Below are 24,319 nucleotides of genomic sequence, written 5' to 3'. Positions count from 1 at the left end.
CATCTATCGACCATTGTAGTATCACACAGAATAGTTTCACTGCCCTGAAATCCTCTGTGCTCTGCCTATTCATCCCTCCCTCCCCTCTAATCTCTGGTAACCACTGATCTGTTTAATGTCTCCATAGTTTTGTCTTTTCCAGAATACCGTACGTACATGCTTGGAATCATACAATATGGAGACTTTTCAGATTGGCTCTGTCACTTAGTAATATGCAGTTAAGATTCCTACGTGTCCTTTCATGGCTTGATAGCTCATTTCTTTTTAACACTGAATAATATTCCATGGCCTGGATATACCACAGTTCCTTTATCCAAATTCACCTACTGAAAGACATCTTGGATGCTTCCAAGTTTTGGCAGTTATGGAGCAGTTGCATTTTACTTTACATATTTCCGTTTTGATTGAATAGTGTTCAAGCATTCATTAGTTTAATATAAAATAAGGAGGCAAATTCTAAGGTTACTATAAAATGCAGTTAAAACTTAGAGCTTTCTCTACCCTTTCAGCAGCACTTTCTTATTTAGTTGGCTACTTATAATACTTCATGGTTTAAAATATTATATGCAAATTAAACTAATAGAATCAAGACCAGCATACTGATATAAATGAAACTGTCCAAGATATTATCAGATAAAACATTTTAAAATCTTTTATGTACCTTATATGTACTGGGAACTGTGCTAAGATGGACACCTAATTTATTCAATACCTTCCCCCTCCCAAATAAAACCCTTGAGTGTATGTTTTTCCCTCTCTATTTTGTAGACTGTGAATGTGTTCAGAGAAGTTACTGACTTGCCTGAGGGTGCACAGCAAGAAAGTGGCAGAATTGAATTCAAGCTCTGGAGTCCTGACTCCACTGATACGGTGGATGAAGCCTGGTCCAGATTGCCTCTCCTCACCAACTTTTTACAGCTGACCCCTTCTGGCCTGCCCTGTCCCAGACAGCTGATCCCAGAACCACATGCTACCCATTAGCTGAGACCCATTAGGCTTGTTATCACTCATCATCATCCTATATGATTTCAAATAGTCTGTCCAATTGCCCTTATAAATCAGCATCAGTAATCTCAATATTTCCCCATCTGAACTTGGTTTCTCAGACTGTATATTGCTCCTGGAAATGGTTTAAAAATTCTTTCAGGCTGAGTGTGCTGACTTGGAGTTTGGACAACACATGCACCCCACGTGCCAAGTGGCTCCTCCCCGACCTGTAACAATCAGATAACCTGGTTATCCAATCGGCAGCCCAGAGAAGGATGTATGGCCAGGTCTCGCATCTGTCCCCTCACTTCCTAGGACAGGTGTTGGACCAGGTCACCTGTAGGCAGTGTAATAAGCACAGGGGCTAGTGACCCAGGCTAACCTGAGGTCATTGTGGGACCTGGGCAAGTAACTCAATCTCTCTAAGCTTCCATTTCCTTACTCTTAAAATGGTGCTAATAACAGTACCTCCCTCTGAGCATAGTTGTGAGAATTTGACGAGTTAGTCTATGTGAAGGGCTCAGCAGTGTCTGGCACATAGCAATGACTCTGCGTGTGAGTGATTATTAGTGATTATTATTAATATTTCTGCAGACCCTTCTGTCTGAAAGATGGAAAAGACGGTCTCCATTTGGGTGATGGACTCCATCATTTGGTAAAGAAATATCAGCCAGGGGCTGTGCTATACCCAGCAGAGGCAAGCAAAGCTGCTGGATCTGTCAGCAGAGCCCACAGGGAAGAGGTGGATTGTTAGGTGTGAATTCATTATTCTTTTCTTATAGGTGAAAGGTGTGTTAGCAGAAGCAGAAGGGGACCAAGAGAAAAGGCATGTGGTAGACAGAATAACGGCCCTCTGAAAATGCCTGTGTCCTAATATCTGGAACCTGGGATGTGTTATTTTATACGGCAAAAGGGATTTTGCAGACGTGATTAAGTTATCCTGGATTTTGAGATGGAGAGATTATCCTGAATTATCTGGCTGAGCTCAATGTAATCGGAAGGGTCCTTATAAGAAAGAGGCAGGAGGGCGAGAGTCAGAGAAGGAGAGATGACAGAAGAAGAGGGTCAGAGGCAGAGAGAGATTTGAAGGTGCTATTCAGCTGACTTTGAAGACGGAGGAAGGGGCCATGAACCAAGAAACGCAGGTGGCCTCTGCTGAAAAAGGCAAGGAAACTGATTCTTTCCCAGAGCCTGCAGAGGGAGCACAGCCTGCCAACATCTTGATTCCTTCCCGGCAAAATCCATTTTGGACTTCTGACCTCCAGAGCTATGTGACAGTACATTTGTGTTGCTTTATGCTCCTGAGTTTAAGGTCATTTGTTATAGCAGTGATAGGAAACTAATATAAAAGACATTTCAAAATGTTGAACTGGAAAGACAGACTGAGAATGTTCATTTTTGAATCAAGTGAATGAAACACTCTTATCAGTGAAGGCTCAGGCAAATGGTGAAGCATCCTCTGATATCAAGGCCCATTGACTCTGTAATATGTGTCCATAGGTTTTCTCTGTGTTGACCGAGAGACAGAGGGCAGATACACAAGAAGAAGAGAGAAAGGGCGTTTAAAGGAAATGATCCGGAGTGACTGGCCGCAAAACCAGAAATTTTACCTGGTCTCCTGTGAGGCAGCACCTGTGGGCTGATGGCATTGCTCCCCATGATTACGTACTCGTAGTGGACTCCTGGGTTAGGCTGCTGGTGTATCATCTGACAACACAAAGGTCAACATCACTGCACTGGCACACATGCACATCCCCTTCCTGCTGGCTTTGGGCTCAGCGGTGTAAGTGGCACTAACTATAAATGAGTGGACTGATTTACATCTAATAATATTAGCGGACTGGTGACACACTAAACGAAAGCTATTTCCAGATGGCTTTTTGCTATCTGCTTTTGAAGAATGAAGAACGTAGTCTTTGAGAGAATAAGAAGAAAACTAGGCTGAAAGTCAAGATTTTATAAATTTTAAACAGGAAGATGGGAGCAATGGTAGGGAACCTTTCTGTCGGCTCCCAACCATCCTCTACCATTGCTTAGCTTTTGCTCAAGGCCCTCAAAATATCCAGAAGAGACACTTAAGTTTACACTACAGAGAACCCGTTTGAACACTAGGTGGCGAGACAGAGTCATGTAAGGAAGGGCCAGACCTCTGGCAGCGTCAGCCCGAGATCCCCTAGGTTCTTCCCAAGTCCTCTACCTGGCCCGGGACGCTGGCTCAGGAAGGGTCTGACCCAACCCTCTCCCTCATTGACTCTCTGGGTCCCATCCCCTCTCATCCATGGAAAGTTCCAGAACCACAGAGAGATGAGGTGAGGAAAACAGATACAAGGGCAATAAGTCTCCTTGGGTCCTATTCTCTCAGGGACCCATGACAAAAGCTGCCTAGGGCTGTGGAAGTCAGCAACTAAACAGTGTCCAGGACAAGAACACAAAACAAACCAGCATGGCTGAGCAGAATAAATCCCTCCCTATTGGCTTTGGAGCACAAAATCCTTTGTGCTCATGGCTTTCCTGGAGGGAAGCAGGGTGGTGGGCTAAATGGAGCCGCGGAATGCAAATCTGCACTGAAAATAGGAGTCAGGCAAGGAGACAGGTCACGCTGTGATATTTCTATCTCTATTGCTTTACGAAGGGGTTCTCCTGTTTACCCGCTGGGTCACCTAGAGCAAGTCCCTCAATCTCATGGTTTTCGATTTCTTCATCTGGAGAAGCAGGAGGTGAGAATCCAGCTGATCTCTGAGGTCCTGTTAGCTACAGGCATTCTCTGAGTCACTCCTGCGTGGGTGGGTCCTGTTTGGTCCATGAGGGTGTCTATGCCATCCAGTTACACCATCAGCCTTTACCCCTTCCCTACATGTGAAACGTGGCCTCCTGTCTAGAAATCACCCAACAGAAGGCAGACATGAGAACCCCTGGGCCCCCTACATCCAGGAACCATGGTGGGGAGCAGAGAACCCCCGAGGGACACGGTGGTGTGACCTCAGGTCCCTGCTGTCTACTCTTAATCCCCTCACTTCTCTTTTCACACAATCCAACAGTCATTCTGGGGCCGGAAAGCCTTTCCCCCTCTACTGTGCCTCTTCTGTGTGAACATTCTGCCAGTGCAAACCTTGTCCCATTTATGAAATTATTATTGGCCACCACATCCCAGACCACCCACAGTGGGCCTTTAACAACCTGAGTTTTCACCCCTGATGCCATTCGAAACTTACCCGGAGTCCAACACCAGCTGGACAGTCTATAAAAAAATATTCAAAATGAGCTATAACAAGACTTCCTTTGTAGTTTCTAGCCCATGAGCCACTAGGCCCAAAGGGAATGAACATGTTAACTGTATAGTTGGACAAGTAATATTTATAAAATTCGAACTCGGCAAATATCAAGTAGACCAGCATGGCTTTGGAGATGGTGAGAGAATATATATCTATGGGTGAGCGCGATCTTTTTTATCAAAATGTGATTTTGAGCTTTTATTTCCGGTCACCTTTTATTTCCTGATCTTTTTAAGAAGATTGGATTCTAGTGGTTTCTTTTAAAAAATAAGGACCATTTTTAACTCTGGGGCAACTGAATACTTTAGTTTCTTGTCAAAGAAATCCAAGTTCTGTCTTCTGCGAAGCAGGGAACGACTAGTAAATCTCTATATTGTTACTCCAAGCTTTTTTGTGTCATCTGGAGTACCCTGGAGTTCTTGTTTCTTCACTTGCTTTAATAGAATTTGAAGAGGGCTGGGAACTGTGAGTGGTCTTGTCTTGCTTTAGGCATTTGCTTTCTTTTGCCATAAAAAGAAAACACGCCAAATTAGCATAGGAGGAAAGTGCCTGGAGGAGAGCCAATGCTCATGAAATAAAGGATATGTTTTGCCTCTGATTTGGTTCAACAAGTAAAATTGGTTTTACTGGCTCAATAAACGCTGAGGGTAATAAGCATCTGGGAGAGTTTAAGGTTTCCATGAGCTAGGTACATTCGGAGGTGAGGGGCAAAGATGAATGCCAAGCATGTAAGGGTACCCCAAAAGGCGCCGCTCAAATAGTCTTATTGAGCAGGGGCAATATTTGTTGTTTATTTGTTCTAAGTGTGGTCCTGAGAAGCAAGAAGATACAAAATCCAGGCAAGAGTTCAAACTCACATAGACATCCAAGATCTCATCAGTGGGACCTTCGGCCAAAAAGGACTCTCCGGCAGTGCTTGAAATCTCATTTGGTCGCTTGTATGTGAACATGGTCCCTCCTCCTTCATATTTTCCAGGCCGGTCAATCGCCCAGTTCCCGTTGATGATGGAGCGGCCAGAACGACTTCGCAAGGCTGTTGAGAAAAATGAGAGTCCTCAGGTAAGCCCAGGTGTGCACAAGAAATTGACTGCCCCCTACTTGCTGGCTTATTCATTCATCAGGTTTGTCATTATGATCCACTATGTGCAGGGCACTGGCCTAGGCCCTGGAGCAGGATGAGGCATTTAGATCACAGCCCTTTGGGCTTCGTCACTTCTTCAACCCACTTCAATCCCTTCTACCACTTGGACTTAGTCTAGAAAGGAAGGGTGGGAGTGGTTAGGAGAGAAGAATGTGGAAAATGTGAGAAAGGAGAAAGTTAGAGGTGGAAGATAAAGGGGTGGGGAAGGGAAACTGTGTTCTATCCCATTATCTAGGTGAGAGGTTGCACATTGGCAGCTCATGAGCTGCTTTTGGCCCACAAATGGAATTATTTTAGCCATTGTAGTGTTCTTTTTTTGTAAATAATTGAAACCAAATTTAAGAATTGGGAGATTTCACATAAAAATTTTAGAGTTCTAGCTTCTCTTGTAAAACAAGAAGACATGTTAACCTTGGCTCCACATTCTCTCATGGCAGCAGTCATGGAGCTGAGGAGGACTGCCTGTGTTAGATGGGGCCTGCGTGCTCTGGCTTGCCCTACTCCTCACCACTCCCTAATGCTCCCCAACACTGAGGCTAAGTCTCAGTTTATTACCCATTTATTTATGAATATAGATTATTTATTCCATTTATGATCATGCTGAAATAACATTTTCCTTATAGAATAGAAATTTTCTTACAATTCTTCCTACTGGTATGTCTACTAAAAGTGGCAAAGCTAAAGACAGGCTAAAAGTGTCACAGGACTTTCTCCTACTTGGTCATCTTCATTCATTTGTACTACCTGACTTCTGTGGACTTTTGAGGATGTAGCTATGTTACCTACTCCCACATAAACTGTCAGAATTCATCTTCACAACATTGCTAAGCGGATGTGCATCCTTATCTTTCAGAACATGGCTCAAGTCTGAGAAGGAAGTTGTTCAAGTTCATGAAGATAAGTGACAGAACTGCTATTTGGAGTCCAATAACAGTGGACTCAGGAGGGAGGTAAGAACGGAGAAGAGGGGCAAGGAACAAGGTGTTAGGGTTATTGAGAGAAGGAAGGACAGCATCTGAGAGCAGGCTTGACTCCCTTGGACATTTGGTACCTTGAAACCCACAAGCAAATGGCATATTGTATTTAAAGGAGATCCCATTTTAAGTGGCATGGTCAACAGTGGGCCTGTGACAGTCACTGGCTCTGTGTACTTCCAATTTACATAGTTACTAAACTTAATTTTTTTACAATGTATTATGAAAAAAATGTACACATAAACGAAAGTAGTGAGAAGGGTATAATAAATCTCCATGTACCCATCCCATCACCCAGCTTCAATAATTATCAACTCCTGGCTTAGCTTGTTTCACTTTGCAAATCCCAGACACTATTTATCCTTACATTTTTCAGTAGGTGTCTCTAAAATATAAGGACTCTTTGTTTCTAAAAGCCAGTTTCAGCAGCGTTTTCTACAATGGGGCTTCCCAGGCCTGCAGAGTCAGAAGCTGCTCCGAGAGGTGGAAGAGCCCCCAAGGTTGAGGTGGCCTCCCCTGCAGACTCTATCCCTGTTGCCATGGCTCCTGGGAGACCACAGCTGTGGAACATCAAATACCAAATTAGAAAATCACTTCAGCTTACTGAGTGGCAAGGAAGGGTCAAGAGTAGAGGTTGAGGATGAATAGGTTTGTGGCTGTTTTCTCTCAAAACCACACTTCTTGAGAGTGGTCCATACGGTGTCTCCGTGTTTTCACTTCCCATTCATTTCTCAGTCATCTCCAGTCTGACTCCTGCCCCCATTATTTCACTGAAACAATTCAAATGAACGTCACCGGGACCTCCATCTTGCCCAATCCAATGGGCATTTTCCAGCCTTCCTCTTATTAGATGTCTCAAAAGCATTTGGCACTACTGGCTGCTCCATTCTATTTGAAACCTTCTTTCACTGGTTTCTGGGACACCTCACTCAGCTGGTTTTCCTCCTGCTCTTGGGCTGCTCACCTGTTCTTTCTTTTTTGTCTCATCTTTCTCTATTCGGCCATTAAATGTTAGTGTTCCTTAAGGCTTCAGAGTAGACCTGATTTGGGTGCTGTACTCCTTTCATGGGTGATTGCATCTTTGCTCATTGCTTTAATTACTATATTCCAGTGACTTCCATATTTATGTCTCCAATCCAGACTTCTCCTCTGGTTCCAGACTTATGGAATTTTAGTTCCCTGACCAGGGATTGAACCCAGGTCCTCAGCAGTGAGAGTGTGGAGTCCTAACCACTGTACCACGAGGGAATTCCCTGGTCCCAGACTTTTATACCTAATTAGCTATTTGACAGCTTCACTCAGATGTGTTGTGTAAGCCTGAATTCATCCTTGACCTCTTCCAGTATTTCTTTTTTTAATTGAAGTATAGTTTATTTACAATATTATATTAATCTCAGGTTTACGGCATAATGAGTCAGTATTTTTACATATTATACTCTCTTTCCTCTCCCCTTTGGTAACCTCTAGTTTGTTTTCTATGCCTGTGAGTCCATTTCTGTTTTGCATATACATTCATTTATATTATTTTTTTAGACTCCACATATAACTGATATCATATAGTGTTTTTCTCTGTCTGACGTATTGCACTAACATAATATTCTCTAACTCCACTCATGTTGCTGCAAATGGAAGAATTTCATTCTTTTTATGGCTGAGTAATATTATATATATATATATATATGTAATGGAATATATATATATATCACATCTTCTTTATCCATTCATCTGTTGACGGGCACTTGGTTTGCTTCCATATCTTGGGTATTGTTAATAGTGCTGCTATGTCCATACATCTTTTTGAATTAGTGTTTTAGTTCTTTTTGATGTATACCCAGGAGTAGAACTGCTGGATCATATGGTGGTTCTTATTTCAGGAAATGGTACCACCATCCATCTAATTAGGAACCTAGGAATCATCCTGGACACTTCCTCCCTTCCTTATCCCTTATATCCAATCCATCATCAAATTTTATTTGACCTTCTCCATATTTCTTGAACTCATCTACTTCTCTTCATGTCCACTGCCATAATCCAGGGCCAAGGTACCATTAGATTTCATATGGACTAACTCAAAAACCTTCTGACTGGTCTTCCTGTTTACCTTCTTTTCAGCCAGAGTGATCTTTTCAGAGTGCAGATTTGATAACCAACTGTGACTCAAAATCCTTCAATGCTTTCTATTTCTCTAGGAGAAGAACCCCTCAATCATCAATGGGGTCAGGGCCCAGGTAACGTAGTCCAGCCTCATCTTGTGTCACTGTTATTCTTCTCTCTGTGCTTTGATCCCTGGCCTTCTTTTAGCTCATCTGATAACATCACATTCCCTCCAAAATGCTGTTCCTTCTTCCAGAAATGCTTTCCCTAACCACAAATCCTATTTGTTCTTTAGATGTCAGCTCCTTCAGGTAATCTTCTCCTACCCTCACTCCAGGCCTCTCTCTTCTCACATGCTCTAAGAGATGCAAGAGCCTTTCCTTCAAGGCACTTAACTCAGTCTGTATGTATACCCATTCAGAGCATGACTTGGTTAATGTTTGTGTCCCAGTACTGTAAGCTCCCAAAGGGCAAAGACAGTGGTGTTTCCTCACCAACAATAGTGAGCTCTAGTGCCCAGCATACTGCTCACCATGTAGTAGGAACTTAATACTTACTGAATGCAAAAATATCTAGTAGAAAGAGGCAACAGCTCAAAAGAAAGACAGGCAAAGAATGATAAATAGGCAATGAACAGAAAACCAAATACAAATTCCATAAGCAAATGAAAAGATGCTCTACCTTACTTATAATTTAAGAAATGCAAGCCAAAACCACAATGAAATATTCTTGACCCACCAGATCAGCAAATGTTTAAAAAATTTAATACTGCCAGAATTGACATGTGTGTGAACAAGCAAGCACCCATGACACTGTTGGTGGGAATGTAAACCGATTCAACCTTGGAGGGCAGTTTGGTTACAATCTGTTCTCAGGTCAAGAGGATGTTTAAATGCCCATCCTCTTGACCTGAGCATTGTACTTCTAGGAAACTACTTGAGGGGTATCCTTCTATAAGTATACAAAAGTGTTTTTAATAAAGATATTCTCTGCAGACTGTTTTAACTTGAGAAAAACTAAGACCAACCTAAATATCCATTAGTAGAGGATTGCTTAAGTAAATTGTCACCCTGGATAATCATGCAATGGACTATCACGTGGCCCTAAAAATGATGAGGTAGGTCTGTGTACGTGGGTACGAAAAGAACTCTGTGATACATTAAAATAAAATTTTGATTTTCTTACTTGAATACTTTTTTTTTTTTTTTCATTTTGGCTGCACAGTGGGCATGCGAGATCTTAGTTCCCCAATCAGGGATCGAACCCGTGCCCCCTGCAGTGGAAGCGTAGAGTCTTAACCACTGGACCGCCAGGGAAGTCCCTGTGATGTGCTTTTAAATAAAAACATATACATAGGGCTTCCCTGGTGGTGCAGTGGTTGAGAATCCTCCTGCCAATGCAGGGGACACGGGTTCGAGCCCTGGTCTGGGAAGATCCCACATGCCGCGGAGCAACTGGGCCCGTGAGCCACAACTACTGAGCCTGCGCGTCTGGAGCCTGTGCTCCGCAACAAGAGAGGCCGCGATAGTGAGAGGCCTGTGCACCGCGATGAAGAGTGGCCCCCGCTCGCCGCAACTAGAGAAAGCCCTCGCACAGAAACGAAGACCCAACACAGCCAAAAATAAATATAAATAAATTTATTAAAAAAAAAAAACATATACATAAAACATGTAGACACACACAGAAAACATTTCAGGGAAAGATGGTTCTAAAACTGTTAACATTTGGGGACAGGAACTGGGGTTTAGGTTGGGATGGGAGATTAGAAGGGAGACATTTATTTCCCATTTTATATCTTTTTACTACCATTAAAAAATTTGTTTACCATATGCATATATTACTTTCTTACTTTCTTTAAAGCTTAAAATTTTTAATTAATATAAAGGACAAGGTACTATAGAAATACTACTAAGGGATATAAAGATTTTCCCTTTTTTTTACAGCTTCTCCTTAAAAGACCATTCAAAACATCAAGAGCTCAGAATTAAGGTAGGTTCTGGCTAAGATTTTATTGCTTTTAATGGCAGTATTGTAGAAGAGGTTATTATCTGGAAACCAAAAAGTCCATTAAAGAACATTTGAAGTACTGTATGGGAGAGAGCATCAAAGGCCCCCCAGGAAATAAAACATTGGGATCCTGAATCTTTTTACCATCCACTACTGTTACCTGTACATTCCCTCTAAAGGTTTAGATGAATCTTTAACCATATAATAGGAAAGCATTAAAAAAAAAAGCCACATCAGATTTTTAGTAAATACGGTCCTGATTCCATATGCCCACGGTTTAGCTTCTGAAATAGCTCCAAAACTAGCCCCCATCTGGCCTGGTCTTGCATATTGAAAACAGCTGCATCTACAATTTCTGTGCCTGTAAGCAGTTCCAGAGCTATTAATGGTGTCCAGAACTAGCCCACAAAAAGGTGCAGGTGACTCATGGTTCTTGCTAATGGGCGTGTTCACTGAAGGTCAAGCTTTGGCAGAGACTATTTGAAAGGCAACTTCACAACTATGCCAATAAGAGGAAATCTCCATTCTTGTTAGACATTTGGGTTTTATTCCAGTTTTAGTTGTCAACGCTGAGCATATATATTTGGCCTAAACTATCTGCACCAATAATGCCTTTCTCCAAGGTTCATATAGGAATTGCTAATATATCCAAGCCCTGCTTCTCATATACCTTATCCCACCATCTTATTTTATTTTATTTTATTTTAATTTATTTATTTTTGGCTGCATTGGGTCTTTGTTGCTGCGCATGGGGGGCTTTCTGTAGTTGCAGTGAGCGGGGGCTGCTCTTCCTTGCGGTGCACGGGCTTCTCATTGTGGTGGCTTCTCTTGTTGCGGAGCATGGGCTCTAGGCGCGTGGGCTTCAGTAGTTGTGATGCATGGGCTTAGTTGCTCCGCGGCATGTGGGATCTTCCTGGACCAGGGCTCGAACCTGTGTCCCCTCCATTGGTAGATGGATTCTTAACCACTGTGCCACCAGGGAAGCCTTATCCCACCTTCTTAATGCCCACTGTTGATGACCCAACCACTGGCTCCCACAATCAAATAAAGGAGATGGCTTCCTTACAGCAAACAGATCACTGCGATCTAGATGTCTGTTTCTTCCCTTGGAAATGAAGGTTAAGTTCCTCCTATTAACAAACTTCCAAGCTTCTTAATGTTTCACCCATTCTTAGAAGCTATTAGGGCAGCAGCACAACAAACTTAAGGGTGAAGAGGTCAGACATCACTGGCCACTGCCATGATGTAGCTGAAGGTTTGTAGTCCTGCCATTTTCGGTCTGGTCTATGAGCTTCCACAGAAGCCCACATATGGGCATGATCCCAAGTGAGTCTCAGAATATTTTAGCTAATCTAGATACCCTGAAAATGGAACACAGCTATTCACTTCATACTACCACCATGGAGGGGTCTGTCAATTACATCTTTATTTTCACTAGCTTCCAACTGAAGTTTAGCATTCTTTCTATTATAAATGTAGGCAACAAACCATAACAGTATTAGCAGTACTGTGGCTCTGTCACCAATAGAAATCACTTATCTATTCACAAGACATTACGGATGTTACAGATATTATGAAATATTGTTAAATAACTCATCACTATTTTAGAATTACAGTAGTTATTAGACCCTCCATGAGATTGCCTATTTTAATGTTAAAGGAGCATGTTACTATGTATAGTAAAAATTGGTTTTCTAAAGTGTTTTGATAATTACGTATAACTGGTTTCCTTTGGATTTTTCTGTATCTTATTTTATGGATTTAAAAACATTATTCTGGGGTCTTCCCTGGTGGCGCAGTGGTTGAGAATCTGCCTGCCAATGCAGGGGACACGGGTTCGAGCCCTGGTCTGGGAAGATCCCACATGCTGCGGAGCGGCTGGGCCCGTGGGCCACAACTGCTGAGCCTGCGCGTCTGGAGCCTGTGCTCCGCAACGGGAGAGGCCGCGACGGTGAGAGGCCCGCGCACCGCGATGAGGAGTGGCCCCCGCTTGCCACAACTAGAGAAAGCCCTCACACAGAAACGAAGACCCAACACAATCAAAAATAAATAAATAAAGTTTAAAAAAAAAAAAATTATTCTGAGAAGGTATCCATAGACTGCCAAGGGAGTCCATGGCACATAAAAGTGAAGAACATCTGGTCTAGTGATTTATGGTTTTCAAAACACAAATGAACTCATAATATGAATGCCAATCCTATAGGGCAAGCAGGACACGTATTATCTTTATCATACAGATGAGGAAATAGGTTCAGGGAGATTAAGTTGTTTGCTCAAGGTCACAGACTATTTGGTAGCATTTAGGACTTGGACGTTGATGCTCTAATTCCACATTCATGCAATTACACCAGTAATTCTCAAAGTGTGGTCCTTGGACCAGCATCCCCTGGAAGCTGGTAGATATGTAGGTTCAGGCCAGCTGAATCAGAAACATGGGTGAGGTCCAGAATTCAGGTTCAGCAAGCCCTCCAGGTGGTTGTGGTGCATTTAAAGTTGGAGAAGCACTACGGTACACCTTCCTGCCCTCCTCTCTTATTTTTGAGTCCTGATCAAAAGAGAAGGATTCTCAGTCGAGGGAGAAATGGTTTCACTTCTCATATACTGGCTTTGCCTGGGCAAAAGGGCCCACACTGAGAGGAGGGGAGCAAAAGGTCCAGTCTGGGGGTTGACACTTATGTTCCTTCCACCCTACCACTGAAGCTCTCTCCATAGCACTCTCCCACCCTGTCTTCGAGCATTTAGGATTCCCAGAGCTGACTTTCCCATGGATTTCAAGTTACCAGCAAGCAATCCCAGAGGACACCTATCATCGTGTGACTTTACACACAAAGCATAAACCATTAAGGGTTTGGATTGTGACTAACCCTCGGGGTGTGTGTGTAGAAGACAGTCCAATTCAACTCAACAAAAAATTATATCAAGACACTGAGTAAGCCCAGGTACTGTACTGTTAAATCCTTGGATGCACAATTTTTTTCCCATTTTCCCATTACTGACACTGGATGGGTATTACAACAGAAAAGCAGTAGTTGTCAGGCAGATGATTAAGTCCTGATAGAGTTGTCATTTCCTGAACACATGTGAATTTGGTCCGATTAAGTCATTTCAGTTGAGTTAATTGCATTGGCAGCCCAATTTATAGCTGTATTAAATTTAAAAAATAGGATATAACTCACATATAGTAAAGTATTTAAATTATAAGTTTATAGCTTGATGATTTTTTTATATCTGTATTACGCCTGTGTTACTACTACCTGGATAAAATACAGAACATTCCAGCCCCCCACAAGTCTCCTTCCTGTCCCCTCAGAGTCTTTACCCCATCCTCACAAGTCTCGAATGTTGCCAGTACTCTGCTGTCTAGAGCCACAGTTTCCCTGTTTTTGAATTTCATGTAAATGGAATAATAACCTATATATTCTTTTGCACTGGACATCTTTTACTTAACTTGATGCCCATGAGACTCATCCACTTTGTTGCATTTATCAGTAGTTCATTCTTTTTCATAGCAATTTAGTATCATATAAATATGCCACGATTTACTTTTCTATTGTTGATTGACTTTTGGGTGTTTCCAGTTCTGGGCTCCTTTGGGTAAAGCTGCTATAAAACATTCTTATATGTTTTTGGTGGACATAAGTTCTCATTTCTGTTGGGAATATACCCAGAAGTAGAATTGCTGTGCTAAAGGCATATGTATGCTTAGTTGCAGTAGGCACTGCCAAACATTTTTCCAAAGTGGCTGGACTTGTTGTTGGGAGCCAGGGATCTCACCGTGGAAAAGGAGGCATACAAATATGGAAAGGGGGAAGGCAACACAGAACACTGTGGGGCATGGATTTAAATTTAAGATATCAGTGTGAATTCATAATTTTGAAATCATGTATATGTAGGTATATGTGCATGTTTATATGTACACCGTATATATGTATACGTATGTGAGTATGTGTATTTTTGTTATGCGTTTGCATATGTATACATACATGCATATATTTCCTAGCTCTGTCTGCTAAGAGGGCTAAGAAGCAGAGACACCCCACTAGCAATAAGCAAACCCTGCACCTTAATCTTGGTCTCTAATACCATTCCCCAAGAAAAGGCACCCTTATTTGGAGAAATGACTCGTTCCAGGGATGGGGCAGGGTAGGTATAAGATAAGCCTGGAAGTAAGGAAGTGTTCACAAAGACGATGGGGACATGTCACAAGGACATAGGAGTCACCTTGAAGAAGCTCCTATTGGCCACATCTGAGACAGTTTGAGCACCCAAATAAGTATGGTAACAAATTACAAATTACTGAAAGAAAAGGAAATTCATGAGCTCATACCAATAATAAGTAGATAAATAAATACATGGGGGAGAAGGGAGGGCTCTTGCTTATGAAAAATTTCAAGGGCCGACTGGTAAATATAGAGAGAGTGCTGGAGTTGGAAAATCATTTTGCAATTGTCATGGTAAAGATTGGATCAGCCAGAAATCATCAACACACACTAAACCTTGGGGGGAAATTTTGCTGTGCAGCAAGATATTCCAGTGGTCTTGTCAGCCCCTCAGACTGCTTATTAGTTGCAAGGGAGAAAAAAGAAAGAGTAATTATCCAGTGAAGAAACTGGGCAACACTTTACCAGGTGATCAAAAAGAACAGCACCAGTGAGAAAAGGTAGACACTGTGTATCTCCTGACGTGGTACCTTGCAAAGGGCGTACCACCCCTAACCCAGGGTTCAGCTGAGAGTGTATAACGTTAATCTAGTCACGAGAAACATCAGACAGCGAGGAACATTTTAATTTTTTTAAGGGTGGGGGACTGTATTCTTAAAAAATGTCAGTATGATAAAACACAAAGTCTGTGGAAACATTAGAGATTAAACGAGGAGAGGTAGAAATGTCAAATGAACGTAGTACCTAGCCTAGATTTGCTCCTGAACTGGAGGAAGGAAAGTGCTATAAAGGACATTATTAGATCAACTGACAAAACTGGAGTATGGACGGTAAATTAAATACTTGTAAATGTTGTGTCAACGTAAATGTGTGAAGTTGCAGGCTATCCTGTGGTTACGTAAGAGAGTATTCCCATTCTTAGCAAATACTCACTGAAACTGGGGTATTTGTGGATAAAGGGTTGTGGTACACGTAACTTACCCTCAAATGGTTCAGAGGGAAAAACTATAGGTGACTCTGAATAAGTAAGTACAGGGGTTCTCTGTACTATTTTAACTTTTGCAACATTTATTCAATAATTTGAATTCAAATTATTTCCACATAAAAACTTTTTTTAAAAACACAAGATGACTCCTACGCCCCCAGATACTCACACCTGGGTCGCATCTCCCCATTGATTTGGATTTAATTGGTTGAGGTACAGCTTGCACAGCGAGTGATTTAAAAGCTCCCAGGTGATACTAATGTACAGCCAGGACTGGATTAGATAACAGAATTTCCAAAGCAGAAGTAGGTGCCACTGTTTCCTGCATCCTGAACCACAGGTGTGTTTCTCCCCATCTATTTTTCTAAAGCTTTGAGCTAACTTTCAGTGGATAACTTCTAGAAATACATAATGTGATGAAGGGGAAACAACGTGTATAATAAAACAAGAAGTTCAGACAAAGCCCCGGTATTCTCTAATGTGCTTTGAACGTCTACTGATAGGTAAGAGATTGTCATACTCAGTGAAGTAAATCAGACAGAGGAAGACAAATATCATATGATATCACTTATATGTGGAATCTCAAAAAATGGTACAAATGAACTTATTTAGAAAATAGAAATAGAGTCACAGATGTATCAGTAGAAAACAAACTTATGGCTACTGGGGGGAAAGGGATAAACTGGGAGATTGGGATTGACATGTACACACCACTATATATAAAATAGATAACTAATAAGGACCTACTGTATAGCACAGGGAACTCTACTTGATACTCTGTAATGACCTATATGGGAAAAGAATCTAAAAAAGAGTGGATATATGTATATGTATAACTGATTCACTTTGCTGTACACCTGAAACTAACACAACATTGTAAATCAACGATACGCCAATAAAAATTAATTTAAAAAACATTTAAAATTAATTTAAAAAACATGTAGGGAAACCATGTGCACAGATCACACAAAACATTCTGTCACTGTGATGCTCTACAGAACTGCTAAAGACCAATAGTGGTGCAAAAGAAGTTTTAGGATCTGAGTATGAAGAAGGCTTAGAGTGCAACGTCGATGCAACTTTGAAAGAAGTAGCATCTGTACTTAAATATATGTTATGGCTGGTTTCTATTATTAAGTTTATCTCCCTGAACTATATGTGTATATACCTGCCTCCGTTGATAGAAGGTGAGTGCTTTAAAGGCAGATACTGTGACATGTACATGTTTGCCCCACTGCTTAGCTCTTGCTTGGCACTCAATAAATGCTTATTGAATAGAAGTAAATTATGAGGTGTATTGTTCCTTTTTTTTTTTTTTTGTATGCGTCGGGTCTTTTCGTTGCGGCATGTGGGAACTTTCGTTGTGGCATGCGGGCTCTTCATTGGGGCACGCGGGCTCCTCTGTAGTTGTAGCGCATGGGCTCCAGAGCATGTGGGATCTGTAGTTGCAGCACACCGGCTCTGTAGTTGTGGTGCGTGAGCTTAGCTGCCCTGCGGCATGTGGGATCTTAGTTCCCCGACCAGAGATCGAACCCACATCCCCTGCATTGGAAGGCGGATTCTTAACAACTGGACCACCAGGGAAGTCCTTGTATTGTTGCGATCTATCTTATTTTAACTTTGGAGTTCAGATAAGAGGCTCTTGAAAACTCCTTAAAGTCCTGCTTTTATCTAGATGTTCCTGTTTAAGAATTTCAATCTCAAAAATGTCCTCCATTCCTCCTGGTCAAAATGGTAAATGCATGCAGTGATGCCTAAAAATTCTGTTGAAAAAAAATGACAAAAAAAAAAAGCAACATCTCTCTTTGGGTAGATCCAGGTCCAGTCTGATAAAATGTCCAGATTATGGTTTCTGTTAAACAAATATACACACATATCACACTGATTTTTCAGTTTAGATTACTTTGGCATTTTGAGTTTGGAAAGAATTGAACCTGTGTGATTTTCTACAACATGATGTAACACATTTGGACTGAAAATCAGAGTATCAGAGAAAGAAGGCTGGCTTTCTCTTTGGCACTGTGTGATTACAGGTCGTGAGGGGTTTGAATAAAGGGAACTGCCAAGTCTGTTATTTAATTGCTAAATTATGGCTAAGTACAGCTAATTCTCATTCTTTACAATATTAACATTTGATTTATTTTGACTCCAAATTTCCTTTGAATGCTTACTAACTATAAAGAAAGTCTGTGTATTTTTAAGCCCCAAATAATGTTGTATGAAATAGATCCTATCTACGGTTTAAGTAAGATAATAAGCTAAGCAAAGAGGTATTGGAGGGCTGTAAAGGTAAGACACAGCCCACAACTTTGGGAGCTTGGACACATACTAATATGACGTGAATAGAGAGACTGGTAAAATTTCCATGGGGGTGCAGAGGATCACGGCAGGGGGTGTTGGTGGTGTCTGAGCAGGAATTTGCAGGGTGAGAAGCAGTTCACCAGGCAGAGGATGGCGGGGTAGGGGGAGGAATTCATGGGAGAACAGAGAAGGACGTGGACAAAGGCAGAGGCCAGAAGAGGCCTGACCTTGGAGGGGTGGGGGACAGTCTGGTGTGGTTAGAGAAGGGGCATCATGGGGTGCTGGGGGCTGGAGTAGAGCGGGGTGGGGGTGTGGAGTGAGAGCCCCTGGAGGTGAGGTGGGAAGTAAATGCTGTGGGCAGACTGTGAGGGCTGGATGGTGGGCACTGGGGAGCCATGAAAGGTTTTTGATCAGGAGAGGAACAGCTGAGATCTGGTTTTAGGAGAGAACACTGGCTACTGAATAGGAGAGGTCCCAAAGTTCATGATCACCACAGTTTCTGAGCGTCCACCATGCCTCATGGGCAGCCCCAGCTCTGCCACTGCAGCCATCTGGGGCCACCTCTCTTCTCTAGGCTGAATTGTCTACCCCCCATGAGCAGGGGGGACCTCCCTGCCCTTCAGAAGGAATTCCAGGGGCCTAGTTACTCTAACAGGTCCCATTATAGCTCAGTTCATCTAGAGATAAACCCGATATCTTTCTCACCCTAAATGAACTTGCTTCCTAACTCTTCCTCCTTTTAAAAAAGAATTATTCTCCCACTACTCAGATTCAAGTTTTGGCAATCATCTTTGGTTTTTCCTTGTTTTTCTCTCTCCTTTCTCCTCCTGCCTAGTCCCCTCCCCACATTCAAGTTCGGTTTGCCTCCCCCCTGGACCACGGCAGAAGTTTGATCATGGATCTCCCTGCATGCTACCCTAGATTGATCTTCGTAAAATACCCCTTTCCTCCTGTTCCTCTCCTGCCTCCAAATTTCCATGCCTAAAGGATAAAGCCCACCCTCCCCTGATTCACAATCAATGTCTTGTGTGATTTGACCCTGCCTTCAACCATCTTGCACAGCCCCCTTGTCTTTTCAATCAAGTATGGAAAATGTCGGTAATTTGTATCTGAGATTTTAAAAAATCCTACTGTGATTTTTCATAGGGCAGGAGCCCTGTCTTATTTAGTATGTGACAAAAGGACACTCAGTAGACATTGTCGAATAAAGCTAGCATCCCCTTCTCATCCTGAGGGTCTTATTCAAGAGCTGCTCTCTCTTGCTTCTAACCTCTTAACCCTAATCTTAGTATCCATGCCCTGTTTTTTTTTGAGGTTCAATCAATGGCTGTCTTGATTGTTTTACTATTCTAAATGCTGCATCTAAGCTCCCAAGATGTTTTAACCTCAGGAGCATAAAGTTGAATTAATCAGTCTCGTCAGCTCAGGACATTTTTGCTGTACAAGGCCTACCTCTCTTGTCTTATTTTATTTTCCCCTTCACACTGGATTCTCACTGACATCACCCCCTGCCTGTCCTAACCAGCACCTACACTAATGTGATACGTATGTGTGTGTATAATATTAATACATATGTTACTTTTTCCCCAACAAACCTGTTTTTAAGATTCAAGCATAAACTTGAATTCAATGAAAAGATGGAAGATCTTGTGGGAAATTCCAAACAACCAGTCTAATAGCATTTTCACCCCTTTTATTCTTTTCTTTTTTTAAAGCCTTTTTTGCTGAAGTATAGTTAATTTACAATGTTGTTGGACTTCCCTGGCGGTCCAGTGGTTAAGACTCTGTGCTTCCATTGCAGGGGGCACTGGTTCGGTCCCTGGTTGGGGAAGTTCTGCATGCCGGTGTGGTGTGGTCAAACCAAAAAAACTAAAAATCAATGTTGTGTTAGTTTCAAGTGTACAGCAAAGTGATACAGTTATGTGTATGTAATATATATATGTATACACATACAGACACATTCTTTTTCAGATTCTTCCGGTGGGGGGGAGAGATAAATTAAGAGTTTGGGATTAACACATACACACTACTTTTTTGCTGAGGGTTCCAAGATGATGGTACTAATTCAATCCTTACTAGTGAATTGGTAATGGCAGAAGTTAATCTAAAACGCATAGGATGTACTTAGATGTAATGTAAGAGTTTTATTGCAGAGACACAAACGAACCCAAACCCTTTTGTTGTCTGAGTATGGGAACACTGAGCGATAAATGCATATCAATTTCAATGTCCTCTGAAAGCAAACACAAGGAAAGAAATTCCTATTTAATTACTTTGTTGAGCTATGGTTCTTGCACTTGATACTCCCCTGAGACTGAATCACTTACGTCTTTGGAGTTATAAGGGTTATACAGTTAATGATGGCAGCTTGTCCGTCCATTAGGTGAACAGGTAGGAAACATTTTCCCATGATAAGAATTTAAAACATTTTTAGATGAAACCAAATGGATACTAACTAGGATGCAAAATCACATTTAGGAGATAAAACACAAAATTTCACAGAAATTTGGACTTGGCAGTAGAACAACCTTGGGCTACCTTGTTAGTGTCAGGTAAGTATTAACTTTCCTCAGTACTAAGGGCTTAAAGGAAAGTCTAAGAAGCACTGGTGAAGTGGATTTATCTCTAAATCATCTTGAGAATTTGAAAATAGCATTTAAATTTTCTCTAACACACATCCATCTTCTGCTAGGCTCCTCTACTTTATAATCTCAGTTTACTTAAAAAGAACTTTTTAAAAAATGGAAAATGTCAAACATATAATATTAAGAGTAAACAAAGCAGTATAATAAATTCTCATGTACCTATCATCAAGCTTCAGGAATTATCAACATTCAGCCATTCTCCATTATACCTCTCTAATTGCTTCCTTATCTTTTTTGCTTTTCAACTCTTCTCTTAGGGGAGATAGACTTGTTCTTTTCCCTGGAAGTATTCACTCAATTCAGATTTCAAGAATAGAGCAGATTTATCTTTTTTTACTTCTTTGATTTAATTCCCTTTCCAAATTGGGTTAAGGAATGCAAGGTGGAGCTCAGAATGGAATTTGCCCAAATTTGCCCATTTGGGCACTGTTCCTGCACTTGGGGTATTGAGCACCAAGTGATGATGGGGTCCAGTTAGGGCAGCACAGAGCTAGAGCTATGGTTCTCAAAGTGTGAATCCTGAGCCAACAGCCACAGCATCGGAGAACTTGTTAGAAATGCAGACTCTCAGGCCCCATATCAGACCTCCTGAACTTGAATCCCTGGGAGTGGGGCCCAGAAATGGGTGTTTTAACAAGCCCTCCTGGTGATTCTATTGCACACTCAAGTTTGATAATCACCACTCTATAGGTTAGGTCAACTTGAGACATGGACAACTGTTAAGAATCAGGGATGTGATACCCAATCTGTGTTCTCCAAATGCCTGTGTGTGTGTGTGTGTGTGTGTGTGTGTGTGTGTGTACATGCACACACACACTCCCCACACAAACACACTTGCATATAAGCATATTCTTATTTAAAATAGCCTAAAACTTATTTCTACCTGAAAAATGGGATACGAGCTTGAGAAAGATATTAACAAATGAGGCAAAACATAAGCATCCTTGTTGCTATATTTAATCTTATTAATTTTGCTTTTAAATTTTATTATAAGTCATAGGCAGTGGACATCGCTGAAGCTTACCCATTTTAGATATTAACCCATCCTGAAACTCCCTTCATGCCTGCTACAGGAATTAAGACAGTGTGGTATTAGAGAAAGGATAGACACATAGATACACTGAACAGAATAGAGTCTCAAAGTAGACCCGCACAACTGTGGCCAATTGATTTTTGACCAAGTTGCAAAGGAATTCAATGGAGAAAAGGTAGTCTTTTAAACAAATGATGCTTTAACAGTTGCACATCTATATGCAAAAAAATGAACTTCAACCTATACTTCCCACTTTACACAAAAATTAAATCAAAATGGATCGTAGAATTCCATGTGAAATGTAAAACTATACAACTTTTAGAAGAAATATAGGATAAAACTTTTATGACCTTGGGTTAGGAGAAGAGTTCTTAGATATTATACCCAAAGCTGGATCCATAAAGGAAAACACTGATAAATTGGACTTCATCAAAATTAAAAAGTTTTGCTTTGTGAAAGGCTCTGTATTTATTCTATATCTAAGATATATAAAGAACTCTTGAAATTCAAAGTAAGAAAACAAAAATCCACTTAGAAATTGGGGGAAGGATTTGAACAGAGACCTTAACAAAGAAATATACAGGTTGTATATAAGCACATTGATTTCCTCAATTGTTTTCCTGTTTTCAATTTCACTGATTTCTGCTCTTATCTTGATTATTTTCTCCCTTCTGCTTGCTTTGGGTTTCATTTGCTCTTCTTTTCCTACTTTCTCAAGGTTTAAGATTAAATTACTGATTTGGAATCTTTCTTCTTTTCCAATATAAGCACTTAACACTATAAATTTCCTCTAAGTACTGCCTTAGCTACATCCCACAAGTTTCAACATGTTGTATTTTCACTTTCATTCAGTTCAAAATATTTTCTAAGTTCACGTGAAATTTTTGTCATTTTATTTCCATGTATTGTTACACTTCAAATATTTGAGAAATTTCCAGATCTCTTTTGATTACTGATTTCTAGTTAAATTCCCATCATGGTTGGAAAAAAAGCTTATTTTATATGATTATCACTATATTAAATTTGTTAAGGTCTACCTTATGGCTCAGAATACAGTTTATCTTGCTGACTGTTCTATGCACACTTGGAAAGAGTGTGTATTTCTGCTGCTGCTGGGTGGACTGTTGTATAAATGTTGATTAGATCAAGTTGTCTTCTTGTTCTATTAATTATCTTGACAGTAACACTAAAGTCTCCAAGTATAATTGTGGATTTGTCTATTTTTCCTTTCAGTGCTATCGGTTTTAGCTTTATGTATTTTGGGACTTTGCTGTTTAGATATATACACATTTATGACTGCTATGTTTTCTTGTTAATTTCCTCTTTATTATTATGTAAGTTCTCTCTTTGTCCCTGGTAATTTTTCCTTGTTCTGAAGTTTACTTTGTGTAATTATAACACACCTTTTTTTGTTTAGTATTTCCATGGCATATCTTTTTTTTTTTATCCTATTAGTTTTAATCTATTTCTATCATTAAATTTAGAGTAGGTTTCTCACAGAGAGCATATCATTGGGTCTTTAAAAAAAAAACCCAACTGGATAATATCTACATTTAGCATAATTATTGATTAGATTTAGGTCTACCATTTTCTTAGTGTTCTGTTTGTCTCCTCTGTTTTTTGTTCCTCTGTTCTCTCTTTCCCTTCCTTCTTTTGGATTTGAATAATTTTTAGTATTCCATATAATTTATCTATTGGCTTTTTGTTCATAGCTCTTATAATTTTTTTAGTTGTTACCTAAGGATTATAATACACAAACCTCATTTGTCACAGTTTAATGTTAATATTTACCACTTCAAATAAAACATAAAGTCTTAAAAACATATAGGTCCTTTTACACTCCCCTATTTATATTATTGATATATTTGCCATATGTTTTACATCTACATACATTGAAATCCTCCCAGTGTTATTTTTGCTTTCAATAATCACACATAGTTCATATAACTTAAGAGGATGACCTTGGCTTTTTTTAACCTCACGATAATCCTATGAAATAGGTAGCAGGTATTATGATTTCCATTTTAGAGGAGAGGAAACTGGTAAGTTAGGTGACTTGTCTGTATTCACACAGCTGTCTAATAGCAGAACTAGGACTCGACTTATTTGTTCTCACTTCCTATTCCTTTCTCTGTCACTAGGCTGCCATATATGTAAGTTATGGCTTTGGTACAGAAGCCAGAGTCTGTGTGGCACAGAAGGTGCCATGAAATTGCAAAAAAATATTGGAAATGACAACACCTGGGTTCAAGACGTGCTTTGCACATTGCGGGACATAACGACAGAGCTCATTCAGGGAGAACACTCAATAAGTGACTGCAAAGCCAGGGAGTGTCAGTAAATAATATGTAAGCATTCTTCCCTTTGGAAACACCATGGCGACCTGGAGGAAGTGGTTCTTATATCCTACCTGTGGCACCAAGATAATAAGCAGAAATAGACCTGGGTCTAATTTTTAAGGCACTGGATGAACGACAGACTGGCTGATGCTGTTCATGTTCCCAACTAACAAATAGTTTCAGTCTGTGGTCATTTATGTTGGCTCTTCTCCATTTGGGATTTGCTACTTCTATTCATCCAAACAATCAGGATTCCAACTACAGATGGCTGAATACAAAATTCATTTCTGTGGAAATCCTATTTCCCTTCCCTTAAATTAGTGGTTTTAAAAACTGTGTTCCCTGGAGTCCTAGAGCTTTTCATTAACTTTCTAGATTTCC

General features: G+C 40.7%; 1 protein-coding gene across 1 annotated transcript in view; it reads right to left on the bottom strand.

Annotated features, from left to right (window-relative positions):
- Positions 1 to 24,319, bottom strand: part of THSD4 (thrombospondin type 1 domain containing 4) — a 572,383-nt gene that overhangs the window by 28,237 nt on the left and 519,827 nt on the right. Inside the window, exons 9-10 of the mRNA XM_082383565.1 lie at positions 5,117 to 5,292; positions 2,598 to 2,694 (exon numbers count right to left, since the gene is read on the bottom strand). Coding sequence (XP_082239691.1) covers positions 2,598 to 2,694; positions 5,117 to 5,292 — 273 coding nt within the window. The remainder of the gene's footprint in view (positions 1 to 2,597; positions 2,695 to 5,116; positions 5,293 to 24,319) is intronic.

This window comes from Balaenoptera borealis (assembly GCF_965194805.1).
Source record: "Balaenoptera borealis genome assembly, chromosome: 3".
NCBI lineage: Eukaryota > Metazoa > Chordata > Mammalia > Artiodactyla > Balaenopteridae > Balaenoptera > Balaenoptera borealis.
Note: the sequence above shows the minus strand (reverse complement) of the source record. Positions and strands in the feature narration are given on the sequence as shown.